The sequence below is a fragment of the Berghia stephanieae genome, chromosome 3 (genome assembly GCF_034508935.2).
Source record: "Berghia stephanieae isolate SIO BIC M18660-M18661 chromosome 3, UCSD_Bste_1.3, whole genome shotgun sequence".
Lineage (NCBI taxonomy): Eukaryota > Metazoa > Mollusca > Gastropoda > Nudibranchia > Aeolidiidae > Berghia > Berghia stephanieae.
In genome coordinates, this window is record NC_088362.1 from 6,811,455 (window position 1) to 6,833,419 (window position 21,965).

The following is a 21,965-nucleotide window of genomic DNA, read 5'->3' on the forward strand; positions in this document are numbered from 1 at the left end:
AAGTCTTTACCTACCTTTAAAAAGAATCTCAAGCCATATCTTTACTGTATTTGTTTTTATTGAGTCTATGAATCCTTGATTTGGCTATGAATTATTATTATTATTATTATTATTATTATTATTATTATTATTATTATTATTATTATTATTATTATTATTATTATTATTATTATTATTATTATTATTATTATTATCATTATTATTATTATTATTATTATTATTATTATTATTATTATTATTATTATTATTATTATTATTATTATTATTATTATTATTATTTTCACTTAAAATTGATAATTTATATTGTAAAGTGCCCAGAGCTTGTGTTTTACACGAGAATGAGCGCTGTATAAATGTGTATTATTATTATTATTATTATTATTATTATTATTATTATTATTATTATTATTATTATTATTATTATTATTACTTTTGGGAGGGGGGGGGGGGGGCGAAGCCTCGAAACCGGTCTTTTTATCTTTACACTAAGACGCGATCGTTCTAATACGGCGCTCTCGTTCTATGACTTGATACGAGGCTAAAGCAGGGCATAGTTATAGTAGGGCCCTGGGCTAAAGCCTTTCACTTTCAGCGCAAAGATGGCATCGCTGACAGCCAGGAGATCGTCGAAGATCGATGCACCACCCGACGAAAAATGACATCAAAAAGATTAGTTTTAAATGACATTTATTATGTCAAATTAGAAATGCCCCACATACATCATCATAACAAGTGGGAGGGGAGGGATGTGTATGTCTTGTGTGTGTGTGTGTGTGTGTGTGTGTGTGTGTGTGTGTGTGTCGCTTTATAGAGTTTTCGTATAACAGTCCGCTTGGAACCTATAGATAGTTCGAAGATGACGTCACTCGGGTATTTGTTATTGTTTTTTGCCATCCGAGTTTATGAGTTATTCTCACCAAACTGTATTAACCTGACTATAAACGATCATGGTTACACAAAGTTTTGTGTGTTGGTCCGTTATACTTCAGGATGGAACTCCTTTGCCAAGCGCATACTATCTATAGATAGTATGAGCTTGGCTAAGAAGCTCATAATATTGCCATCCGGAAGTATAACGGACCAACACACAAAATGCGGATGACAAAAAGCAATAACAAGGACCTGAGTGATGTCAACTTCGAACTATCTATAGATTCCGGTATATTATACCCGTTGTGGAAGGAGCACTGCCGTACTCTATAAAAACACATTCAAAAATTTGACCAGAAAACTCCTTCTTAAAATATCGATCGATTTAAATGACCCTCATTTGGCAAAAACTCTCAAACCCTTCAGCGAAGGACGAGTTTTCTGGCCAAATTTTTTAATGTGTTTTTTCTAGAGTACGGCAGAGCACTGAATATTATGATCTTTACTCACATAGTCATCTATAGATTGATGAGTAACTTATCTATGTCGAGAAAGAATGTAATCACGCCTTACAGACATCATTTCTAGTTCCTTATGTAAGTGTTGATGTTGGCTTGTGACCGCTTGCATGGCGCATTGCTCACATTGATAAAAATAATAATAATAATAAAAAATAATAACGATAATAATAATAATAATAATAAAATAATAATGATAATAATAATAATAATAATAATAATAATAATAATAATAATAATAATAATAATAATAATAATAATAATAACAATAATAATGATGATAATAATAATAATAATAATAATAATAATAATAATAATAATAATAATAATAATAATAATCTTTATTATCCAAATAGGCAATTATTGTTAGGTTAAGTGGACATTTCGCTTTTAAGTCTCACTTTTATTTTTGTGAATCATTTTTTTACACTTTCAATGATAACTGAAATAATGATTCAAGATTGATCGTCATATTTTAGTCATGAGTTCCCAAAATCGCGCCGGGACTCAAAACGTAAAGAAAAAAAAAATGCTGCTCGTCAATCACAACAACCTAAGAAAGGCTGTGTTGTGACATGATAATTTGAATAACGTTTTCTTTCTTGAATGGTGCTAATAATATAAACATGTTTATACTGATCAAGACTCTCAGAATTAGAATTTTGCACGATATTAAGGAACGCATTTGTCACCGATTATATCCCATTGTAGTGACCAACACAAGAGGACAACTCACATGGAAACAATGTGATTATATCAAAAGGCTAACTGATTTCTAGGAGTGAACAAACTCACAAATCATATAATTCATAGAAAACACAAAGCCACAACACTTAAATATCAGACCAGTGTCAGTGTGAGTGAGACCGTGTAATTATTAATTATTACTATTTTATTACTCAGTCACAACAATTTTTTTTTTCACTCAACAGATGTCTGTAGCCTCAGACGTTTATCAGTGGCTATTTTTCCAAGAGGAATGCCAAAGTCTGGGACGTCATTTTAAAAAATGCACTATTTTTAAAATATACTTTCATTAAAAAAAAATCTGAACCATTACAAAAATCCTACTCCTTTTACTTTTATTCTCTTTTTCTGCGCCCAGAGCCTCCAACCAGGGGGATAGGTTGCGCAATATAAATGTGCATTACTTTTTTTCTTTCTTTTCTAAAGACACATAAAGAGATAAGCCTGCTCAAGGAAAATTTGATTTTAAAATTTTCATTTTTGCCTCAATTATTTCTCTTTCCTGTCGCAATCCGTTGCCCACAAGCCACACAAGCTCTTTTGTTTCGTGACTTCCTAGCTCTATGATAGATTTTTATTCATACTGGGTCAGTGGAACAGAGGGGCTAACAAAAAGTGTGTCACAGCCTCTCTCACTAATCTGTGCAACAGGACACACACAGTAGGCTATTGTACACATTGAGAAACATTGCATTTGTGTGTTACACATTTCATGTTCGAGTTCGATCAAAGTAAATCAATCGGACAAGGACCGGTTTTGCTTGATAATTTAAATAGCTAGATAGACGTCTAGACTGTCTTGTGGACATCCTGCCTGTGACTGATTGGAGTTGTTTCAAAACAATTTCTACCCGTAGCCGTAAGTGAGCTTGCTTTTGAGTTCATTTATTCTTATTATCAATCGTGGGGAGACCTTCCGAAAGCACCTACTCCTACACTACTCCTAGCGCTAAGCATTTATTTCAATTTGTATTTTCACCGTGGATAATGTGTGTAGACAATTTAATATTCACTCAATGTGATAATTGAAGAAAAGTTGTATTGTTTTTTTTTTTAAACCCGACGGATGCTGACCAATGAGTGTTTTGTGAAGATATTTTTCTCCTTCTCTATCAGTATCAGACTAAAGCATGCATATGTTATAATTTGTTACGCCTTTGTTATATTGTCATGGATACGGGCACGATTTAACATAACATTGTAATGGGTAATATTTTACGTTGGTTTGAGAGTATTTCCATTACAATACAACAATTATTCTTTTTAGACATATCTGTACACCATACTAACTTGTACTCGTGTAGGAACATTTCTCATTTCCTTTCCAGTAAAAATTATGAGCATAATGTTTTGTATATGGGAACAGCTGAGCTATTGTTTCTTTGTCATTTTATTGACATTTTCATAATTTACCCAATTACCTACCTTGATCTATAAATGTATTGTTGTCTTCACCCTGACTTTTGAAAAATCCTAATTTGTTAAAAACGAATCAATGTAAAAATTGGTAATCATGCAATCATTGCTTTGTTTTTCTCTGGCTCTAACTCTAACACAATTTAAGACTTGATCAAATAGTTGGTAGAGTAAGATGAACAAGTATAAGGATGTTGAATACTGCATTGTTTACCTGCCCATCAGTGGGGTCGCAAAAACAGGCATACAGATTCAATAAAGCATGAGAAAAGGAATATAGAGTGACACATTTGATATGAAAAACTCTTGTTTTATATGGGAAAGTGGAATAGGCAAGCAGACATTGTTTGGGTGAGTGCTGTGGAAACCACTGTACTAGAAGATTGATATCAATTCAAGTTGAATAAATTACATATTATAAACCAATAAGTAATGATAATGGCGATGATGATGATAATAGTTATGATTATATGGTGATAATAATATAATAAAAATAATAATAATAATGATAAAAATATTTGTGGTAATGATAATAAAGAGGAGTGCAATCTCTTGTGGTTTCAGAGATTGATAATTGAAATTTGGATTATCTGTGATGATAAAAAAATTCTCATTATCTTTGCAATACACGTAACTGATAAGATTAAGAGGACACTTTTTTTTTGCTTATCTCTAATTTTTGTGTTTTAATCTTGAGAATTGTTTGTTATCATGAGTATTTCGGTCATCAGAATTTTGCAAGCTGATTACAATTCTATGCCACTAGCTGTAAAACTGTCTTATTGTTGAGAGAACCATACAATATTTAAAATCTGACTAAAGAGTGAATCTGTTATCATATTCATCATTTGTGTAAATTATATTTTATTGTTTTTTTATTTTTTATTTTTGCAGAATCAGTCCATTGCAAAGCCTGGAAATATCTGTGTGAAATCATGAGTCTCTTATTCGATATCAGCGCATTCCTTTTGTTTGCCATGGAGTTCTACCACATTTTAGCTCACTCTATGATTTTGTGTGGATTGCGGACACTGCCTAGAAAAGATCTTATCAGGGTTCGCTATTACTTTCTGGTGGATGGACTGACTGTTGTTTGTTCCTCCCTTCTTTTAACACAACGCATGCAATGGCTTATGGCCTTGCACCTAACGCAGCACCTTTACTACTTTATCATGTGGAATAAAACCTACTGGGCCAAAAAGGTGAGTAAGTTTTAAATAATATGGAACATGCGATAATCATGTTGCCTCTTAACGACATATCAATTCTTTTCTATCTTCCAATCTATCTATCTATCTATATATATATATATATATATATATATATATATATATATATATATATATATATATATATATCTGTCTGTCTGTTGTCTATCTATTTATTGATATAATCTTGAAAAAAAATTCCATGAAGAGTTGATTATGCCGTTTGCTGATTGATGAAATATGAAAATTTTGAAAATCTTTTTCTTCATACTATGTTATTATTATCACCCTCCTCTTCATCCTCTTCATCAACATAAATATTCATCTTCATCAGCTCGGGTCATTATACAATCCTACTTCTTTCACCTCTCTGTTCTCCAATCATCACCTACCCCTTATGGTCCCAACCTTTTTATTGCTTTAGGAGAGACTGGCTGGACACATTTGATGGTTCCTTTCTGAGGGTGTGTCAAAACCAACACTGGGTGGGGATCCTGACCTCCCATAGTGGACAGGGTGGTACATGCTGTGTCTTCTATCCCCCCATACACTTTTTCCAATTGTTTCCTGTCATTGTCTTGGAATGAGATTACTTAGTTTTGTCCTGTTCCTTGGCTGGGAGGGAAACAGTCAATTGTATAGTTACAGTTTTAGGGATGATATTTTTTTCTTTGTAAACCATCTCTCTGTTATGCATTGTATTATGTTTAGTTTCCATATTATATTATATGATTGGTAAACATTTGAGTGTCTTCCTCTTAGTTGGGACCTGTGCTTGTGTCTGGATGAGACTTTTAGGTGATCTCAAACTAAGTACTTTGACAGTGTGCTCTTGGAATCTACATCTGTTCCTTATTTGAACCAATTCCCCTTTGTCTTACCTTTTCTTTTGTGCTTTAATTGTAATTCTAGCACTTTTTACTATCCCATTTTCTTCCTTTTTACTGGCGCTGATATGACCTTAATGTGTTGCAAACGCCGTAAAACCCTTAAAAACAAAACCAACGCCATTATTACTTTGACACTTGTCCTCCCTCATTGAGGAGGGGTTAGTTTTCCTATACAAAGATTCTTTACGTCTATTGATCTTTAAGATGGAACAAAGACGTTTGTTGATGAAACCTTACTTTATCCTAATCTTAAATCTCTCAGTGCTGGGACATTTCATCTGGTCCTTGGCTACAGTCCTGACTCTTTGGCAGGAGTGCCATTCAATTTCATTCCTCTCCTATTCCACAATCCTGCACTATGTTGTTTTAAGCCCCTCTTTCCCTCTTCATGAAGTCCCGGGTTGGTTGAGAGTTTTCGCCAAGATGAAGGTAATTTAAATCAATCGATATAATTTTTTTTCTGGCCAAATTTTTAAATAAGATTTTCTCCAGAGTATGGGTTAACCATTAAATTGTGGTTAGATTAAAAAGCTCTTTTGTAAGTCAAGTTTTGTATAGTAGCCAATTGTAAATTATAATATGATGTTGCATCTGCTCCTCATTTTACTCTCACATTTATATGATTTGATATAAGTCCAGATTTATGTAGGCTTTTACAGCCTTTTATCTGCTCTTGTGCATTCGTGAACATATTTAATTCATATCTCTCAAAACTGAGCATGCAACATAGTGGAAGGAGGTGTCTGAATTAAACTCTACAAACAGTATTTGTCTGTTTCACAATGAGCGTATAGACGGCACTTGAATGCCTGCAATGAAGAGGCAAAGACAACTGTTGCAGGCAAGCGGTTCCATTTGTCGACTACCCGAACTGAGAAGAAGTTCTGCCTAAGGTTTAGAGAACACCTTTCCCTGGAGAGTTTGAATCTATGTCCTCTGGTGGTGATGGTGGAATCAAGATTGAGAGGGCTCATGTTTACAGAGTATAGATTTTGTATGTACGGAACACTTCGATAAGGTCTCCTCTATCTCTCCTATACTGCATGCTCGGTATTCATATCTTTTTCAGTCTTTCTGTGTATTCTAGATCTTTTAATCCAGGAATAACCCTAGTTGCGCGTCTTAGAACCCTTTCTATGAGGTCTTTGTCTTTCTGCAGTCGTGGTACCCATGCTACATTGCCAAATTCAAGTGGGGACGTACAAGTGCAATGAACAATTGTCTCATGTTATCTTTATCAAGATGAGTGAACGACCCCCTATGAGGCCAACAATCCTTTTTGCTTTATTTACTTGGGTTGCAATGTGCTTAGAGAACTTCAGCAGTTCTGATCAACTACCACACCTAAATCGTTTTCCTCTTCAGTAGGCTGAAGTATGACAGTCTCGCTAGAGTCATGTTTTCTCATTATGTACTGATGGTGCGGGTTTCTATATCCCAAGTTCAAGGCATGGCACTTGTCGGCATTAACCCTAAGCTGCCATGTATCAGCCCACTGTGCCAAGCTGTCAAGATCACTTTGGAGCTGAGTTATGAACTCTTCCTTGTCTACTCTAGAGAAGACATTAGTGTCATCTGCATACATTTGGCACAGAGAGTCCACAGCGTCTGGAAGATCGTTAATAAACATTACAAACAAAACTGGACCAAGGCAGCTTCCCTGAGGAACACCACTCGATACTGGTGCCCAGTCCGATTTATTAGGTTACTTCTCCGTTTTCTAGTAATGATCAATTTAATTTTTTGTTCTGACTCCCGGAGACACAGTTATCTTGTGTACTGTTTATTTTTGGTGGCTTAAAATTATTCCTCCACTTACAAGGTCTTTGAATGCACAAAATTTAGTGATTATTTCACTGATTATATTTCTTAGATGCAGAATCTGATCATATTGAGGATGAAGCATTAGAAATTAAAAGATCAAAATAATTTATTATACTTTTGATGGCGACATTAATGACAAGACTTAGAAAAAACGTTTATTTCATTATATTGAGTGTATTCTTTCTCATCATCCCCTCACAATCTCCCTCTCCCATCTCATTCTCTACATGTATCTGTTATTCCATCTCCCTCTTCTCCTTTTTTCCCCTTCTCTCTCTCTCTCTCTCTCTCTCTCTCTCTCTCTCTCTCCTCTCTCTATATGTGTGTGTGTGTGTGTGTGTGTGTGTGTGTAGAGAGAGAGTGATTTATTATTATTATTGTTGTTGTTGTTATTACTACTATTAGTGTATTATTATTATTATCATATGCATCATCTATTTCAATAGTAGTACACAATACTCCGTCACTAAATGATTTTCTTTGTTTTCGTTTGACTTTGGCCGATGGACCGACCGATTCACTTTCCTTCTTCTTCCTTTGATTGCCCACAATCAATTGGTTGATTATTATGGCAAATATGAAACTGCTTTCTAATCTCTCTTTATTCCTTGTTTATAATCGTTAGTCTAAAATCAATTTCCAGGGACATTCAGGGGTCGTGAACGTTGGTCAGTGATGGTTTGTGTAGGGTCTAAGTATCTGCATAGCAACTTGCCACAAAAGCATCAATTGTAGTGGCTTCGGTCACTGTAGCATAGCTGCCAACCAGTACGATAAAATCGTACTTAGTACGATTTGGCCAATCCAGAAAAAGAAAAAAAACTCAAAAAAAAAAAAAAAAAAGAAGAAAATCTGATAAATATTAGTAAAATTAGCCTCAGTAATCTGCTTCTGTCACCACCTCCCCATCACTTATGCCTACCCAGTATGATGATAAAGGTAAGCTTCTCTTAGTATTACAGTTCTGACCATTCTAGTACTTAAGTACATTAATGAATATGCCATTTTAAGACATGATTGGGCGTCCGCGCCGCACCGCGTATAATAATACGTTTTTTTTTTTGCATTTTGAAAAGTTGGCAGCTATGCTTTAGCGCCATTTTGACACGTTGCCATCCATTATCATCACTGATTATTACTACATAGATCAATCGCCACGTCCCTTCGATCGTTATCTCATCGATACACAACGTTTTCAGATTGATGATTGCCGCTAATGTCTCATTAAACCAAAAGCATTGACACGCGCGGTTGCCTACTAAGCTCAGTATCTATGAATTTCGTCTCTTGATATGCCAATGGGTTATCCTATTCCTATTCCTCGTCCAGAGTCCAAATCGTCTTGGCAAGCGTCCAGTTTCATATTATGATATATTATTATACTATAGTGTTAATGCATACTATACTATGATAACAATTACAATGAATTGAATGATTGTATTTTAGACGGTGCCCCTTCTCTCACAGATAGGAGGTGCTATCTCCTAACCCCTCCTTCCTTCCGATGGGGAATGGAGCCGGGGGGGGGGGGGGGGGGGGGGGGGGGGGAGTGAGGGGTCTATATTCATATTATGTATATATTGTTGTTTTGTTGTTGTTTTGTTTGTTTTTTGTTTGTTTTTTAACCATCAAAACAAAACAAACAAAAAAACCCCCCAAAGAATCAAAATCATAATTAGTGAAGTTACCAACAGTCTCAAATCGAGATTCTGTAGAGGTCGGACTGCCGTTGAAAACTGAATTGAAGGTTTTGTTTTAATTAAATACGTAAACGAAATAAAAGTAACTTAAGTCAATTCAAATAAAATTTAGCGACACAAATTTTGATAATGTGTAATTTCGGTCAATTAATTAAAGTTTTGAACTTATTTGTTTCTTTATTTATTAGATCGAAGGTACATGCCACATTTGTCATATTATCACATCATGTCAATAAAATGTCTTTAAAATGGACCAAATGTTATTTAAAAGTCCGGAAAAAAAAATATGCCTCTTCCTCTTGCGCCACGATATCATAAGATATCGTCGCCTAGGCATTCTACGAAGGAATATAGATAACTCATCAAACAAGATGTCTGATGTCAACAGGAATCACCCATGTTGTCTAAGTGAGCGAATCGAGGGTTAATAATCTTGCTCAAGGAAAAAAACAAACGAAAGTGCCTGAAGCGGGGCTCAAACCCGGGTCCTTCCGGGTCACAGTGCAATGCCTTAACCACTCGGCCACTTCGCCCGTAAGACTTAGGTAAATATAGCAGGGTACAAAACCGACGTGTACAGATAAGTGCACGTCGGACGTAACGTATAGATAGTTCGAAGATGCGTCACTCGGGCCTTTGTTATTGTTTTTTTTGCCATCCGCGTTTATGAGTAATGCTCATTGAACTGTATTAACCCGACTATAAACGTTCATGGATACACACAGTTTTTGTGTGTTGGTCCGTTATACTTCCGGATGGCAATGTTATGAGCTTCTTAGCCAAGCGCATACTATCTATAACATTTAGAATAGTGTTCGAAACAAAATGTATTTTATTTTAAAGAAGAAAGTAAATAAAATCCTCCTCCTCCCCTCCTCCTCCTCCTCCTCCTCCTCCTCCTCCTACTACTACTACTACTACTACTACTAACTACTAACTACTACTACTACTACTACTCACTACTAACTACTACTACTACTACTACTACTACTACTACTACTATACTACTACCTACTACTACTACTACTACTACTACTACTACTACTACTACTACTACTACTACTTCCACCACCACCATTACCATTATCACAACGACTACTTGTATTACTATATAAACGGTCCGTTGACGTTTCTGTCTCAGTATTCTGAGACTGTAAATGTAATGAAATCAGCGTACTCTCAGACAATCTAATTCTATGAAATCGGCGTGTTCTCAATGTAAATCTACTATGAAAGCAGCGTACTTTGAGACAATGTTAATCTATGAATCAAAGTACTCTTGAGTCTGAGACAGTGCGAATCTATGAAATCAGCTTGTTTTGAGACAACGTATATCTGTGATATAATATGGGGGCGCAGTGGCCTAGTGGTTAAGGCAGTGCACTGTGATCCGGATGACCCGGGTTCGAGCCCCGCTTCAGGCACTTTCGTTTTTTTCTTTGAGCAAGATTAATAACCTCCAATTTGCTCACTTGGACAACATGGGTGATTCCTGTTGACATCAGACATCTTGTTTGATGAGTTATCTTTATTCCTTCGTGGAATACCTAGGCGACGATATCTTACGATGTCGTGGCGAAAAAGGCATTATTATTATTTTTTTAAAATATCTATGATATCTATTAATGACACCACTGCTATGAAGCAACGTTAGCTCTAACCGCTGCTGGTGGCTGGTCCAGTAAGGTCGTCTATTGCCAATGTAATGTCGTGCACAGACCATATAATATAATATCATTGGTAAAACTTATCGTTATATAACCCGGTAAACATGACCTCGAACATAGAAGCAGTGCAAGAGCTAGGTGTGTTACAGTTACAGGTGTCAACGGCATTGAAGTTGTCACGTAGACGCATTATTATTTGTTGTCAGTGAAATTTACTTTTATTTGCCTGCGTAGATACCAAGGTCCACTCGTACGTATACTTCATAAATCCATGCAGTATGAGTTGTTTCGCTTCGTTTGTCAATTCTACTACTATTGTTTTCAACGTTGATTCATATGTAAACCATTATGGTGTAGTCAATACTAGAGCATGTGTAGGAACATAATATGTAGATGATGACGACGACGACGATGATCATGATTATGATGGTGGTAGTGATAATGAGGATGAGGTACTACCGCAAACTCGGGGACCCAAATAATTTTGGGGGTTTGGGAGGGGGGGGGGACTTTAAAAAAAAGTCTAGTAGGGGGTTTGGGAGAGGACAGACTTAAAAAAAAAAAAGTTTCCCCCCTCCCAAAACCCAAAAATTATTTGGGCCCCCGAGTTTGCGGTAGTACTGAGGATGATGATATGTACCTTAGCTGACTATCGGTAGTTATGGTAGTCAGGGAGATTGGATATTGTAGGAGTTCGAGCTCAGAAAAGACTCGGATTGCCTTGCCGTAGAGAAAAGAAATTTTGTTCAACGCCGCATGCTGGAAATGCTCTTTTAATATCAGATGTTGATTCCAGCAATCGCCGTCATTTTGGTCGTTGACAGATTCTTAACGACGTTAAACACAGTCGGAAATTGTCAAGCGAATGAGATTAGAAGGGGGGGGGGGGGGGGATCCAAACAAACAAACAAAAAGTAAAGTGTACTGTGTTATCACTTAAAATGAATGCACATTATAGTCCGTATACATCATTTTTGTCTTTTTGTGTGTGTGTGTGTGTGTATTTTTTAGAGCGGGGGGGGGGGGGGGTGTTATGATTGTCTTTCATTTAAAAATTGGACAGTGACCACAAACAAACAAAAAGTAAAGTGTACTGTGTTATCAGTTAAAATGAATGCAAATTATATTCCTTCTCGTTCATTTTTGTCTATTTTCTGTTTCTTTTGTGTGTGTGTGTGTGTGTGTGTGTGTGTGTGTGTTTTAGAGGGGGGGGGGGGGGGTGTTGTTATGATTGTCTTTCATTTAAAAATTGGACAGTGACCACAGAGGCGTTAACGATTTGTATGGGTATAATCAACATGAATATCAAATTATATAGTCACCATTTTCCATGTTGGTTTATGTATGTACATTATGTATTGTTATGGTAGGTTGGTGATGGAATGTGTGTTTGGGAGGGGGGGGGGGGGGGGGGGGTTTAAGGGTTAAATAGTACAATTGGCCCATCCTTGTTCGAAATAGTGGATATACCCTACTCTCTATCTCTCTCTCTCTCTCTCTCTTTCTTTCTTTCTCTCCCCCACTCTTCTCTTTCTTTCTTTCTATCCCCCACTCTTCTCTCTCTCTCTCTCTTTCTTTCCCTTTCTCTCTCTCTCTCTCTCTCTCTCTCTCTCTCTCTCTCTCTCTCTCTCTGACCATCCAGGATTCTACCTACCTATCTATCTATCCATCTGTTTGTCAATCTATCTGTTTCTTTTCCTCTCTTTTTCTATCTCCCCAGTCTCCGTGTCATACCCACGTTGTCCTTCCTCCTCCTCCTCCTCCTCCTCACCTACCTCCCCCATAATCATCTTCAACATCAATAACAGTCTGTTTATCATCGTCGTCGTCGTCGTCGTCGTCATCATCACATCAGTGGGCATAGGTTACATCGAAGGACACAGTGTGACGCAAACCTGCTCACCTTTTTGTCGTTAGGCAAAGACTATTACTGTTTGTTGTGTCTCAGCGCCCCCTATGTCAATGATGAAATAAACATTTACATAAATCAACATGCCATATGAATCAATGTTGCAAGCAATAGTAGTGGACTTGAAAACTGAAGCAAAGATACTCATTCTGTACCACAAATAGAAGAAAAACAAGAACAAAAATAAACAATATACAACCCCCTTCCCCCCCCCCAGAAAAAAAAAAACAAAAACAAAAACAAAACAACAACAAAAAAAGAAAAAAACAACCAAAACAAAACAAACTATAAAAAAAACCAACGAAAACACTTTTACATTTTGCGATGTCAATGAAATTTGTTCAAAGTATTTTACAATGAGTTCCAAGCCAACAGGAAGACTGGACATGTAAGACAACACGTGACATCTGGAAGGCTTTTACATTTTATAAAAAAAAAATTGGGGGAGATATTAATGCTGTCACTAGCCAGGTACTCATCGTAGACATAAGTGCGGTGAGAGAATATTGAGTAAATGAGATTTATCCAAGGATCCTACATTAGGCTGAACACAGTGGGACTTGACCCAGGGATCGTCCTCTTCCTTCCTTCCTTCTTGATCTTGTTGTTTGTAGTAGACTCAAGAGAATCGAGACGACGGATTTCATAATGTACCTTGTATCATTTCAATTGTGTGGAAGTGAATAAAGTACCAAAAAACGATTTTAAAGTTTTAAAAAATATAGAAAAAAAAAAACAAAACAAAACAAAACAAAACAAAACTATGAGCTTCTGTCAGTTTTAGACACTGAAAATTGAAGCCAAAGTTTCATAATTTTGACTATAAAATCAATTTTTGTAAATTAATTACATCACCCTGACGACATAATATCGTTTTCAGCCGATGAGTTTCAAAATCCAAGAGACCCATCCAAGCCCCTACTATAGACTCTCAAGTAGGCCATGGACTCGTCCCAATAAATACACTGTGTGGTCATTTCGTTTCATTGTTTTTGGTATTTTAGACTTACCATTCCGGAGGCAACTGTCATACCACAAAACCACAAGGAAGGCATATTATCTGGATGGGGATCCTGACCTCCCATAGCAGGCAGGGAGGTACACACTGTGTCTTCTATCCCCCTATATCTGTTTTCCAACATGCTTTGTGTCTTTGTCTTGGAATGGGATTACTTGTTTTTTTTTCCTGGCCCTGGTTAGAGTCCTGGCTGGGAGGGAACCAGTCAAATGCATAGTTATTGTTTTGGGTGAAAATATTTTTTTCCTTGTAAATCATCTCCCTGTTACCTATGTATTATTGTATTGGTTATTTTTCTTGTATAATGTAAGCATTTGAGTGTATTTCTCTTTGTTGGATTTTGTGCTTGTGTCCGGATGAGACTTATAGGTGATCTCAAACTAAGTACATTCGTAGTATGCTCTTGGAATCTACATCTGATCCCTATTTGTTCCCAGTTCCCCTTTGTCTTACTTTTTCTTGGGTGCTTTAATTATAATTTTAGAACTTTTTACTATCCCATTTTCTTCCTTTTTACTGGCACTAATATAACCTAAATGTGTTGCAAGCGCTGTAAAAAAAAACCCTTAAAAACAAAAAATGAAGACACATTTTATTTTATCCTTTTTCATTCTCAGATCATTGACTGGAGCTCCTTGGATTACTTCAGGAAATCCCACCCCGTTGAGTTGGACTCCACCCTAGGCACAATGTTCGACATCGTGGTCCACATGGCTATGATGTACGCCATCTACCCTCTGCTGGACACCTTTAAAATCGTAGCAGCTCTTCTCGTGGCTCAAGCAGCTCTCTACGCCGTTCTCTTTAACCCACGATTTGCCTGGTCCAGCCCTTGGAATATACCAAAATGGGTCGAAAAACGTCTCGGAAAATTAGGCCTGGAAGAGTGGCGCGAAGAAGAAGAGAAAAATAATAAGACCAATTGATGACAGTGTTTGTGTCCCAGGGATTTTTTAATAACATAAAACTGTCCAGGATACATTACTATCTTATCTTCTAATTTAACGATGTGTTTGGATTTTGAAACAATTAATGAATTTTTAAATTGTATGTTAATTTGTACATAATTTCTTTTACATTTTTGTTTCTTTTTTTTTTTTCAATCTTTGAGTTAAAATTCTTCTTTTTAAAAGTATTTCCTTTTTTGTTTTGTTTTTGGTTTGTTTGGAATTAATAGGTAATGTGGATCTGAATAATTGTTATTCTTATTGTCGCGTTTTGTCATTGTTACACAACCACTGCTACTGTTAAACTGAAGAAAATCAATGATATGGTTGTTATCTTTCTTTAATTAATAGATACAGAATAACTTCATCCAAAGTATGTTTGAAAGATGTTATATTATGTATAGCAAAGCCATAGAATTATTTCAATTTGACCAAATGTTGTAATGCAATATTGTTGTTGTTTTTTTAAATATAATTGTTATCACTTATTCACCAGAATGGAGTTTTTGCACTTACATTCTAATTCGAGGCTATTATTTCATCATGTTGGAAATTTTCACTAATTTGAGGTTTAATATGTTAAAAATGGAATTCAGAAGAAATGCATTCGAGTGTTGTCCAAGAATTAAATTTAGAAAATTACATTGGTCTGGGTTTCTATGTATTTGTATATAATGGGAGCATACAATAGAATCGTGCTGAGAGATAAGAGACCATTATAAAGGTAGATGACCTAGTTTCACGGATTTGATTTATGATGTTTAACTTTTTTTCTATTAAAACATTTTTAAAGGTAATTTATACTATTACTGTATCTTCATACAATTCTTTATGTTTCTCTTTATTTCTTTGTCAAGTCATAAATATGACATTTAGCTGTGATTTGTCAGTATTCAATCACAATTTATCATTCGTGTAAATTTCTTAATCATCATATTGCTTACGTTCTGCCATTTTTACAACAAAAAAGTTGGCAATATAAGCATTTTGTTGGATGTTGTGTTGATTCATGATTTAAATGAAGTAAGTAAAAGCTGAGTATTAGAAAGTTGAGGAGGGGAATTTTGACAAGGTAGAGAATGCCATCTTGCCTTACCTTATGCAATTTAAAACTTATGACATATAGTCATTTATTCTCGACGTAAACGAATTTCTTTACTAAACGAATTTAATGATTCAGTTATCTCTTGTCTTTTATTCGTATCATCATTTTTGTAAGATAAATGTAATATCATTTAATCATCACGATAACTGTCCAATGAAATTTAGCTTTTAAAAAAATCTAACATTAATGAATAATAGTCATAGAATTATTCTAATAATTAGATATGTGAAATTAATCACCATTTATGGCGAGGTTATTTGACAAATAAGAACTTTTGTAAACAAATGATTTACATATGTGCAATAATGGAATTTTATTTTTTTGGAAGCTTCTTGAGATGGTCCAGGATGTCAAACAAAACATTATTTTTTTTTTATACGAATCATATCAAAATGAAAAGTGTATAGAGCCAAAATAGTGTTGTACTTCTAATAAATGGAGAATGTATAACTTTAAAGCCAGAGCACTATGAAATCAATTCTTCAGCTTGATCTTTTGAGATGTGTTTGCCTCAAATCCTCAAATTTTAATCTATGAAATGCTTATCAGAGTGTTTCCTCCACTGTGTTATTATGCACTTTTTGATGACGTCAAGAGTGGCCCAGTCATTGTCTTTCATTTCAGTCTTCTTTGATCAATTCAGCTTGATTTTAATTCATGTCAATGTTGTGATTCCGCTGTTATCTTTTTATTTTTACACATATTTTAAGAATTATATTTATTTTTTTAGCTGCTGTCTCCTTTTGTTTTATTTATGTGTGTATTCAGCATAAAGATTGTGATCTGTGGAATTTCTCATAGGGAAGGAAATATTGTATTTTGAGCCATTGAGGTTTACAACCTCCATAACACCTCCATCACCCCCCTATATCATATGCTGTTTCCAAACGACTTGTTGCCCTTTGTTCTAGATAAGACTATTTATTGGGCTATAACATGAATCTTTGAAATGAAAGGGAAATAGATGAATATACTTTTTTGTTGGGGATGATACAACCCCACCCCCCTTTCCTTTTAACCCTCTCCTTACCAACTACAGGAAAATCGTCACATTCGTTACGATACAACCAACATTTTTCTTATTCAAATTTCTTTTGTAAGAAAATGAATAGTGAGTCGTAGAGCATGTTTTGCTAAAGGAATTATTTATTACTGTTATTGTGTTTGAGTGATAACAAATCTATTTTTGTGTTAGTTGGGTGTGCTGTTTTGGGGAAAATCATGAAAATGGCTGGTAAGGAGAGAGTTAAAAGAAATGTTTTTTCACTATATTATTTTTAGTTACTTACTGAAATGCATTTTAAAATCACCTATGGTGGGATTTTAGCTACCACTACCATCCAGTGAGACAATCAGATATATTGCTCTTGGACTCGACCTCGGTTTCTTGTGCAGTTTTAACTACTGAATAGTTGCTTGTATTGTGTATAAAAGTGGGTGCATGCTCCAATTTTTTTTTTTTCAATTCATGATGTTTATTTTATGCTCATTTTCATTTTTAAATGAATTAGAAAGATTGAAATCTATTTTGTTTATATTGAAAGCAATCACTCTTGTTGTTTCCTTTAACATTTGGGTTTGTTCAAAAGGATAGTTTATTTCAGATAGCCAAATTCCAGCTTTGTGGAATAATCTAGTATTGATTCATTTATACATTTTCATATATATAATAACTGCCACTGTTATTAATGGAATGTGATAATTTTTAAACCCTCTTTTTAATTTTCAAGGATTTTGTCGCAGTGTGCTGTTGTTTTATTTATTTAATTATTTTGAACTATCGTAGTATAGGATATTAAGTCCTTCAGTTTTTAATTTTCATCTTACTAAAGGAATTTTAAACAATAAAATAAATAATAGATTAAATTCCCTTTATTCATCCCGTAGGGGAAATTTGTCTCTAGGGTCTATTCCAAGGGAAGACTGGAATAACTCGGGCGTCAGCCGCACTGCAGAGCTGCAAATTGAGCTAGGGCGAGGAGACTTGCTCAAGGCCATACACAGCGCAGTGGTGGGTAATTGAATTCGGTACGACGCAAAGACCATACAGCTGAGCCACGCTGCCCCAAATTACAAATGATTCAAAAGATTTTTTTAGGAAACTTTAGAGTAAAACTATACAGATTTATTTTTAAAAGCATATATCCATATTTTCAACACTGTAACTATGGCTCTTCATTCATTGTTTGGTGATTATAACTTATTCATGACATAAATTGTTTCGGTTATTAATTATTTCTGCGGGTGGTTGGATGGGAGCATCACCCTTGAATCATATACCTATGATGTTCGCATGGGTGTACGATCCGATAGTGATGTCGTTTCTTCTTCTCTTTACTAGCCTATCCTGCTTCTTTGGTTTGTGATTGTATTTTTGACAGGGGATATTTTTTTTTCTGTAAATCTTCTGCCTGTTTGTTCTTGGTTATTTGTAATTTAGCTTATGATATTTTTAGGTTATGATTTCGATTTACATTTGTACTATTTTTGTTAGATTGCTTGTTTTTTTGTTTCAGCTGTCTCTCATATAACCTCAATTGTGTTGGAAGAGACCTAAAGCAACAAACAAACAAAATAAATTATTTCTCATCTCAGCAGGGCAGTCGTAAATGTATATAGTTTGTATCAACTATGTCACAATAATAATGAAACAAATGCCAATATTATTATAGCTGCCAACCATTCCGTAAAAAACGGATTTATTCCGTATTTGTATTTGGCTTCCTAAGTCCGTATTTTTACTTCAAAATAATAATAATGATAACAACGATGATGATGATGAAGAGGAGGATGGTGATGATATCTATACAAATCTCTGTTTGTGTAGAAAATTAATTGAAACACTCACATTTATATGACTATTCACCTTATTATATTCGATTGCTTTTACAACAACTTTCTAAGAATGGAAATATGGTTGCTGTACTATACTTGTTTGTTGAATCACCATAGTCAGTACGAAGATGACATCTTGTTCTTAATATCAAAAAGTGTGTACTTGTGTACTTGTTCTAGTCTTTGGTGCATTATATGCTCTGTAATGAAGCATTTGGATTTTGTTTTCATATTTAAAAGATAAACAAAAACGAGAAATTTTTCCAAAATATTTTGGGCTCTTTGTTTTGTTTTATTTTTTTCTTTTAAATTTATTTCTAAATCTTGGAGCAAATAAATTAATCCTCTGAATTTTATATTCAGTATTTCAGACCTGTCTACTCGATAACTTGAAGATTCATAGTTTTTAAGAGAAAAAAATTGTACTCGCTTTAATTAACATTAAAAATCAACAATTACCCTCAGATGGATTAAATAAGACTTTTAAGATCCTATAAATGATATAGTCTGGCATCAACTTATATTTCAGTAATTTTTAATGACTTAGAGAGATACTCACGAAGTTCTGAAATTGGAGCCAAAATTCCGTAATTCTACGATTTTCTTCTAACAGTAGACAGGTCTGTGTTAAATTTTTAAAAAAGATTAATTTAAAGGCTTAAAGTTAAATACAATGAAATATAATACACAAAAGCGTACCATCAATCAATCAATACAATCGTTTGGCTTGATTATAGAGTCTTATGTTCTTTAATTAACCATTTTCTTAGGTTTCTTTTCTGTTTCATCGGACTGTCTATTATGATATAATACAATTATAATGTAATGTTAAAATTGTTATTGCCCAAAGTGTGAAACGGGTGAGTCATAGACTTATTATTTTCATCGGCATCAGAAGGTCATTCCTTTCAGTCCTTTTTCAAAGCACTGCATTGGGTAAAATTTATATCCCACAAACTATTATCGCAAACCGTCTTTTAAAATGAGGTGACAGGTTTTAAATCGTCGTGTCACTGATTTTTTTTTTAATAATTAAAAAAAAAGATTACTCCTTTTGATAATTCTGCTCTTTTACATTACTTTTATGGATTGATTTTACAATATTAATATTTATTGATAATATAATATACAGTTACACAAGTCTGTACCATTTTATTACTGCCTTTTTCTATCATTGTCACAAAATCAAAGTGTAAACATAACAAGTAATATATGAAATTTTCGAAAGTATCAACTTGTATTGTACATTATGCAAAGCATTGACTTGTATAACAATACATACATTGCGGTCACAATGATGGTGTACTTTTATGAGAGATCACAATATTTGAATGTAATCAACGGCACCGGGTAAAGTGTATTAAAAGCGTGATGCATATCATTATTTTTTTTCTTTTCGTTTTTTTTTTAACTTTTTAATTTTCACAAGTGTAGCTGCTGTTCACGGTATTTAATTTATTGATGATTACTGTTTTCGACGTCGTTGTGGCAAATCCACTTGGCTTCTTTATAATACTATGTATGTTGTGTATTTATATACCTGTGTCATATCATATACAATAATTCATTTGATCTTTTATTGACAATACAACGGCCAATTTTAATAAAGTGTTCTGGCTTGGAGTTCATATTTATTGTTGTTATTTTTGTTTTACTACTACAGCTAATACTACTACTACTAGCACTACTACGTATTTTACTATCATCACTACTACTTCTACTACTACTACTACTACTACTACTACTACTACTACTACTACTACTACTACTACTACTACTACTACTACTACTACTACTGTGTCTTTTGTCCCCCTATACATATCTGTTATCCAACTTACTTTCTGTCTTTGTCTTGGAATGAGATTACTTGGTTTTGTCCTGGCCTTGGCCGGATACCCTGGCTGAGAGGGAAACAGTCAAATGTATAGTTATTGTTTTGGGAGATGATATTTTTTTTCCTTGTAAATCATCTCTCTCTGGGTGGGGTTCCTGACCTCCCATAGCGGGCAGGGGGGTACATATTGTGTCTTCTTTCCCCTTATATCTGTTTTCCAACATGCTTTCTGTCTTTGTCTTGGAATGAGATTACTTGGTTTTGTCCTGGCCCTGGCCCGAGTCCTAGCTGGGAGGGAAACAGTCAAATGCATAGTTATTGTTTTGAGAGATGATATTTTTTTCCTTGTAAATCATCTCTCTGTTATGTATTATTATATTTATTTTTAATGTATGATGTAAGCATTTGAGCGTATTCCTCCTTCTTGGATTTTGTGCTTGTGTCCGGATGAGACTTATAGGTGATCTCAAGCTAAGTACATTGATGGGTACGGTATGCTCTTGGAATCTACATCTGATCCCTATTTGTTCCCAATTCCCCTTTGTCTTACTCTCTCTTGGGTGCTTTAATTGTAATTCTAGAACTTTCGACTATCCCATTTTCTTCCTTTTTACTGGCGCTGATATAACCTAAATGTGTTGCAAGCACCGTAAAACCCTTAAAAAACAAAACAAAAACAATCATCTCTCTGTTATGTATTATTATATTTGTTGTTTTTAATTTATAACGTAAGCATTTGAGTGTATTCCTCTTAGTAGGGACCTGTGCTCGTGTCTGGATGAGACTAAGTACATCGATTGTATACTCTTGGAATCTACACCAATTTCCTATTCGTACCATTCTCCTATGTCTTACCTTTTCTTGGGTGCTTTAATTGCAATTCTAGAACTTTTTACTGTCCTATATTATCCCTTTTTACTGGCGCTGATATGACCTAAATGTGTTGCAAGCGCCGTAGAACCTTTAAAAACAAAAACAATAAAAAACGTCTCCTACTACTCCTAATGTCACGTCTATGTAGGAGGGTGGCAAGAAAGGAGATAGGTATAGATAGGAGTCAAATATTTCCCCATAGACCAGTGTCTGGTCCCACTTTTATTTCCCTTTTATTGTCGGGTAAAAAGCTCCTGACACTTGACTGATAGTAAGAGAATGTTTTAGGTTTAAAGAAATAGGTAATAGTGGTAGAGTATTGACACGTTGTATAGGGATAGGTAGGTTCAGAAGGTAAGTATTGATCCCTGTTAAAGAAAAAGTCTTTTAATATAAATCAACAGAATTGCCTCATATAATAAGTTAACACATAATTAGCCAAAGAATAATAGTGCTGGTTTTAATTCATTAAATTTATCTTATGGGTATTAATCTTCATCCCGTATCACAGACTATTAATCTTTCTTATTGATTGGGCTTAGCTTCAAGGCGTCTGGCGGCGAGAAGGGTTTTCCGTTAAGTCGAACAGAAGCCGCTCTGGGTC

General features: G+C 34.8%; 1 protein-coding gene across 3 annotated transcripts; it reads left to right on the plus strand.

Annotated features, from left to right (window-relative positions):
- Positions 1 to 2,720: 2,720 nt before the first annotated feature.
- LOC144967078 (uncharacterized) lies at positions 2,721 to 20,282 on the plus strand. Of its 3 annotated transcripts, none has more exons than XM_078903898.1 (3): positions 2,721 to 2,998; positions 4,446 to 4,753; positions 14,385 to 20,282. In XM_078903898.1, exons 2-3 carry the CDS (start codon positions 4,487 to 4,489, stop codon positions 14,691 to 14,693), a joined length of 576 nt encoding a protein of 191 aa, XP_078760024.1. In that variant the 5' UTR covers positions 2,721 to 2,998; positions 4,446 to 4,486; the 3' UTR covers positions 14,694 to 20,282. The 3 variants fall into 3 exon arrangements, with proteins under 3 accessions (XP_078760024.1, XP_078760023.1, XP_078760025.1); XM_078903897.1 differs by having other exon boundaries at positions 2,780 to 2,994; XM_078903899.1 differs by lacking the exon at positions 2,721 to 2,998 and adding an exon at positions 3,700 to 3,902.
- The last annotated feature ends 1,683 nt before the right edge of the window (positions 20,283 to 21,965 follow it).

Excerpts from the sequence above, each read along its gene's own strand:
- LOC144967078 (XM_078903898.1), top strand. The coding sequence starts at position 4,487 with ATGAGTCTCTTATTCGATATCAGCGCATTCCTTTTGTTTGCCATGGAG. Across the intron at positions 4,754-14,384 it reads AAACCTACTGGGCCAAAAAG|ATCATTGACTGGAGCTCCTT; the intron begins GTGAGTAAGTTT and ends TTTCATTCTCAG.